This window comes from Gobius niger (assembly GCF_951799975.1).
Source record: "Gobius niger genome assembly, chromosome: 12".
Taxonomy (NCBI): Eukaryota; Metazoa; Chordata; class Actinopteri; order Gobiiformes; family Gobiidae; genus Gobius; species Gobius niger.
The window spans coordinates 13,177,185-13,183,822 of record NC_136863.1 but is presented as its reverse complement, the minus strand read 5'-3'; the positions used below and the strand labels follow the sequence as shown (position 1 = coordinate 13,183,822).

General features: G+C 43.1%; 1 protein-coding gene across 1 annotated transcript in view; it reads left to right on the top strand.

Annotated features, from left to right (window-relative positions):
* The first annotated feature begins 3,294 nt into the window (after positions 1 to 3,294).
* Positions 3,295 to 6,638, top strand: part of b4galnt4a (beta-1,4-N-acetyl-galactosaminyl transferase 4a) — a 128,682-nt gene continuing 125,338 nt past the window's right edge. Inside the window, exon 1 of the mRNA XM_079567480.1 lies at positions 3,295 to 4,821. Within this exon, the coding sequence (XP_079423606.1) occupies positions 4,680 to 4,821 (142 nt within the window). The 5' untranslated portion in view covers positions 3,295 to 4,679. The remainder of the gene's footprint in view (positions 4,822 to 6,638) is intronic.

Sequence of the window (6,638 nt, the reverse complement as noted above, 5' to 3'; positions counted from 1 at the left end):
GTTTTAACTTTGACAGCCCTGATCATTAACAGCCTCAGCAAAATGCAAATGCCAACTGTAAAATGCTGGAACGTCAGGGGAAAAAAAGAAAGTAAGGCACAAACACAGACGACATACCCTAACCCATCTTTTCAATTTGTAAAATCATTTGCTCCATGAATCCACAATGTCTGAGTGAACATGTCAAAGTATCTCATTCAAAAACTGGGAAAAGTAGGAAAGTGTCTCTAACTTTCTTTGTGATTTATTATAGGCCTACAAGCAAAAGATACGTGTAATGCTAGTAGGCTAAATGGACTAATTACTTTGTTTTATGGATATTGAAAAAAACAAATCGGAAAACACCACACATACACACACAACCACATAACCACATGCAACTTACTTGTCAGAGAATGGTCACTGCTCCGGACGCCAGAGTCTGCCAGGTCCAGCCAGGTCCAGCCTAAATTACTCTTCTTTTATCCCATGCACAAACTGCTTCACTCACAGCAAGAGAAAGCATTGCAGTCTTTTATTCCTTTTGGGAGAACGAGACTGAGGGCGCTCCCCAAACACCTGGTGTGTCTTGTCTTTGACAAATAAGGCTAGAACACACAGAGAAGTCCTGGGATAGTAAATTAAACTGCTAAATGGCTCTGAGCAGTTGGTGTGCGAGTCCACTGTGGACCATTGCCCTATTTTAAACATTTTAGGAATGATTGTGCCCTTATGGATATCAGTCTGAGTACAACCCACATAGTTTATGGCAGACCCTGCATCCCAACAGGAAAATTGATAAGTAAGAGAACATTACAGAACAAATACAGAAATAGGTTAAAGCTGCATAATGGAATTACCCCATGATTTTGTGGGTTATAAAGTTTAATGCCATGGTAGACGGCTTTTTTGGCTTCTCATGTAGCCTCTATCATAGCCCCATTGATCTGCATGTAAACCAAATATTTGAAAAAGTCAACAATGGAATCTTTATCTTATAATCTTTAAGATTACATTACTTAAAAGTATCAGCTGAGTGAAATAGACAAGGATTTAATGCTCAAATTGTTAAATTATGTTCCTCTGAGAATCTATTGGGCAACTTCATAGTAACCAGCGTAAGTGCTTGGTATCGCGAGATGGAGCTTTAAGATACTTCACATGTTTTCGTCACAGCCTAAATACTGAAATACTGAATACTGATTATCGCCTCAATTACATTTTTCATCATCAGCCTTCTTTCCCCTGTGTCTTCCTTTAACCTTTTCCCCTTTCCCTTTTTACTCCTCTGTAAACACACAAGACTGTTACATTCCCAGAAGGAAATTCAATTGGATGAAGTGGAGCTGAGAGAAATGCAGCCTCACACCTGTTCAAGGGAGAACGGGGCTGTTGCTCAGAGGGCAGTCAGACCTGATCCTGCGGGACGCAGGAGGAGAAACTCCCTTAATCTTTATGACATTTCAGCTCAGAACTGTCATCAAAGCCTGTTTGCTACTGTGGGGATTGGAAAAAAGTTAGCTTGGCTGACGTGGATTGACATTTTAGAAAGATAAAGGAAAATAAAAGCTGCAGGTAGACTGGCAAACACATGTATGCAGATGTTGATGATTTAAACTATTTTGAGAATTACAAAATATATTGTACTGTAATCATAGAAAACTAATTGCTCAAGTGCAGAATTCCTGGGCTAAACGCTTGACCCACAGATCAGGCGTTAACATGAAGTGCATAAAGTTCTGAAGAAAAAAAGCTATTCAAACATTTTTTTTAAATTTGAATTGTTAAAAACATGGTCTTTGCCGAGAAGGTTCACAGTAACAGCTCATGGGGCACAGTACTAACTCCAGAACCGCAGTTATTCACCTGCGAGGAGACAGCTGGACATTTACTGATGTCTAAGGGGTGCCACACTGGAGAGAGCATCTTCTGACTACCTTTGTTCAAAGTCTATCTTGTGCCAAGCCCTGCCCAGATCATCTGTGCAAAAAGATCCCAGGAGGTTGCTATAGCTACCAAATGCTTCTATGGACAGAAGAGCAGAGCGTTAACAAACATGTTGCTGCACAGCCATCAAGGTAAAACAGACGTGCACCATGCAAAATGTTACTTTTCTTGCCATATGTATTCAGATCAACGGCATGTATTTGAGGAACATCTTGCCAGTTAACAAGGTATACAACGGTCTACAATAATAGGGAAATGATCAAACACAGAGAGCTTCAGTAAAACTAAAGATCTCCCGTGTTGGAGAGGGAGAAGTTCCACAAATGAAGTATTTTATTAGGCCAATGTGTCTGATGAAATGCCCTGCGTGTTTCTGCAACAGCCCAAGGTGAACCTAGGAAGTTGGTTTGGTTTCTCGTAAATAATGGGTGAAGGCCATACACTCTCATTCATTTCGACGCCGCTCATATGAATACCTTAGAATTTCATTTAGTCACAGTGTTTGCTCTGATGATTACCATTTTAATCCATGCAGTCGGATTATAGTTTGCGTTCTGATTCCGAAGGCACAGCTGGGACAGGGACACGCTAAATTGAGGTCATACTCATCCAGCCCAGGTTGTGTTCTTTGATCCCTTTTCCAGATTGATTGCCATAGCTGCAGAGGATTGGACAGTAAATGTTATTCGCGAAGTACACAATATATATACTCTAAACTGAAGGAAAATACATTGTGCCAAAATAACCAGTGTGAAAACTTAAGCACATTTCTTAGTGAGCATCTAGTCAATTATGAGCAGCTTTTCCTTGATTAGAGGTTGGCAAAGGGCATTGTTCAACTTGACAGCCTCTTTGTAGTGAATTCATTTGGTTCAAAGTCCTGCTCTTGTCTATCCAATCAAGTTTCTTATGATGACCATTTCAATCTCTTCACTTGATTTGAACTGATCAAGATTGCAATTTGCACTCTTACCAGAGAGTGGCAGTAAAACGCGTGTTGGGAAGACTGCTGCAATGTGAAGCCAAAATAGACTATAATGCTTTAAAATAGACAGCGGAGTGCAAAGGTTTACCAGTCTATAAACCATTGTGTGAAATGGAAGGCCAGCAGTAACCCTTTAAATCACGCACCATGTTTTGAATGAGAAATGTGCACAGCGAAGAGCTTTAAACCATGCAAAGTTTAAATGTTCATTACCTACTTCTCAGACACTGGCTTGTGGACACTGGACACCGTTTATTCTATGAGTGAGACCAAACCCTGTCGTCCCGCCCCGTTAACGCTCAGTGGTTTGTAATTGGATGCCGAACACGCCTCTCCCTATCCTCTCGCGTTAGGTTGCTCTGCACCGTCAAGATGCTGCTCAATTGATGGGCGTACTGAGCTGTGCACTGAAAGAAGATACCCTTGTGCGTTTGGCTGTTTCAACACAAAACCATGTCTTTTCTTGCTTATGGAGCTTATGTCTTTCCTCCAAGCTCAGCAGCCTCTTCAGCGCGCGCTCTCTAAGCCGCTCGGACGATTGTATTGCGGCATTCTAAATGAAAAAAAGCTGGTGACAGGATAACAACACAGGCAGTGCCAGACCGCTAGCAGCCCCCAGGACTGTTGTATATGTTGTTCCCCGCTTGAGGTTGGCACGCCGAGTGGACCTGGACACGGTGGTTTCCTAAACTACTTTTGGACAATGTGAAATGCACCTGCTGTGAGAGAACAACGGAGCGCGACACGGTTGAGACTCGCTGGCTTTTTTTTTTTTTTTAGCCCGGACAGCGATTATTTGCTTTCGCACAAAACAGGCATTTACCGAAGCCATGGAGCTTTTTTTTTGCTTTGACATCTAACACCTAGCTACTTGTCGCGGGGTTTCTTACACCAACCCGAATGTGAGGATGACAGCTGATCGCCCCTCCTCTCTCTGGACTTCAATAAAAACGCGCTTCCTCCGAATCCGCTGCCTTGTCTAGGAGCAGCACGGTCTCTCACTCCTGTAACAATAGACCCAGCTCCGATGGATGACATTTGGTCTTTGCGACATCACGCTTGGCTTTGACCAGGGGCTGCCTCCATGCTTCCCCCCCCCCACACAGCAAACCGACCCTTCTTTTGCTGGAACATGTTGCCTAATTAATCCTGCACTCATTTGCTAAAGATACATTGCGCCAGCGTCTCGCTTTGCGCTTTTGCACGAGCCCATCATTACTTGGTGCTGTTTGATACTTTGCGCCTAAGCCGTGGCCCTGGATGATCCTTGAGTGGCCGGTGAAATAATGAGCGCTGCGGTGTCACCAGCGGCTTGAGCTACAAGGGATTTGTGTAGATTAACTCTGGACTGCTATTTTGTTCACCGGGTCACACTGTTGAAAGCGAACTTGGCGGCTTTCTGATCTTAGCCTTTTCCCTGCCGCCCTGCAAATCAAGCGGGCAAGTCTGTTTACTAGTCACACTGCTGTTCTTAGGGAAAGGGGGGGTGGGGGGTGCAAGTGCGCTGCTGTTCCGAAACGATGACTGGCACAGAGGTGTTTATTCCCACGTCTGAGGACAGGACGAGTCTGGCGCTGCCGTCACCTCGTGGGTCGCCGGGAATGATCCGTGCAGCTGCACCGCTGTAGTTAACACTCCCGGTTTACTCGCAGGCTTCCTGGGATGCCAGCGGCGTGACCTGGAGAGAAGTAGCCCCTTCAGCAGAGCCACAGACGCCGCTCATTGCAGACAATAAAGCGGGTATCCACCGTAGGATGTTTCAGCAAGGATGCTGCGCTTTCCCGTAAAGAAGATACGGAAGCAGTTTAAGCTCCTATTGCTCCTGGTGTTGCTGACCTCGGCTGTGTGGTTTACTTACCTGCACATCAATCAGGGAAAGACTATCAAACTCCACTTTAATTACGGGAAAGGTAAGCGTTCAAACTCTTTGCATTGACATAGTTGCATGCATGAGTGAAATATTAACAGCAGCGCCTTGGTTTGTTTCCAGTGCATGATTACAATAATAAACTTTCACAGTAGCCCAACAAGACACCACTGAATTGACAACTTCTTTTTTTCTTCTTCCCAGTAGGCCTCTGTTTTATGTCTGAGTCCAGATAATTTCACTTGCCTTCAATAGTGTTGTATTGGAAAGATAAAAATGACTCAAAGTATGACCCAGGGCGGTGGCAGTGTGTGTCTGATGTAGTAGAATAGTTTCTTCCATTGAATAAGCAAGTAGCTCTGTGGCCTTTAGAGGAGCAGGAGTTCAACACAGTCAGTGAGTTGGATGAAGGTGAAAACACGTGCCAGTTTTTCCAATATGTGAAGAAATGTGTTTACCCAGCGCATCTCCACTTGCTGCTGTGCTTATTACCGAGACATATTCATATTTATGCGCTGCGCTCTGCTTGAACAGAATCGTGTTGAAAATGAGTGAGGAGTGAAGTGAATGAAGGAAAAGATGTTGGCCAGGGAGGTCTAGTGTACTGTCACCCACTACTACAAATATGTAGTAGGCCTTGTGCAGCTGTCAATGTAAGTGATACTACAAAGATTATGTCCTTGAAGTCTGCATGCTGTTAGCTTGCACACAGAGGCACACATTCTTGACACTAACATGTTGGGGTCATTTTATTATGCCTGATATCATCACTGTGAACCCTGAGCTGCTGATGGGAATTCATTTTCTCATCCAAGTGTCACAGTTACTGGGAATAAAACCGATACCGCCCCATTTTAAAGAAGTGTAGTTATTATTATAGTTTTACATGCACCCACAAGACAAACTGTATTTTCCGCTCCGTAAGTTGTTAATTTGATCTATTTTGTACTTTTTCACAAAGCATCAAAGATCCTATATAGTTGAATTTCTTTTTCCGGTCTCTCTGAGCATGATGTTGTTCCAGCGAAGTAGACAGCAGGTTTCAGTCTGACTGTTTTCATAAAAATTGCACAGATCATCTGCCAGTGACAAGGCTTTGGTGGCTGCTGAGTCATAAAGGATGTGGTTGTACTTTGCTGTTCTGGGCTAATTGACTGTCTTCCATTTAGCTGGCACCTGAGCGGGTCAACTCACTTAACCTCTTATGAATAACATGTTCCCTTCTGCACCGAGCGTTTCTAATGCAGTCATTACAGAAAATGGGCCCTTTGTTTATTCATTTACTTCAGACCTGCAGTAATATTTTGTGTGCAATCATTTGGAACAGTAAAACATATTTTTGTGTGTGTGTTTCTCTTTAGTAATATAATTTTACAACCCATATTGGTTCTTTTTTTTGTTCGAAAAAAAAACAAACTCATTCAGCAGAAACAAAACCCTTTTAGTCAACATCCTTATCAGCTATGTAAATATGTAATTCACTCATGCCCTGTGACTCAGAGAGAGGTTTAGAGTCACAGACACACATCACACACATGAGTTTCTTTCCTTTCTTGTGTTTGGCGTGCACACCCATCTTGCTCTTTGAATTACTTTGTGTACAACATTTGCTGTACAAATAAACTGGCTGATACCTTGCCTATACGATGCAAACGTTCAGGTACAAAACTTCAAAGCAAGGCGTGCATGAACTTGTATTACCACACCTGCCATTACAACGTTTCCTTATGGATCAAAGAGCCACTTCTCACTGGACGTCGCACACATTCTCTGCATACTTTTCTCAGCGCTTCAACCTAACCCAGTGTGACATCCGTATTCAACATTGCTATTCAAAACATGTACTTGATAAAGAAATCC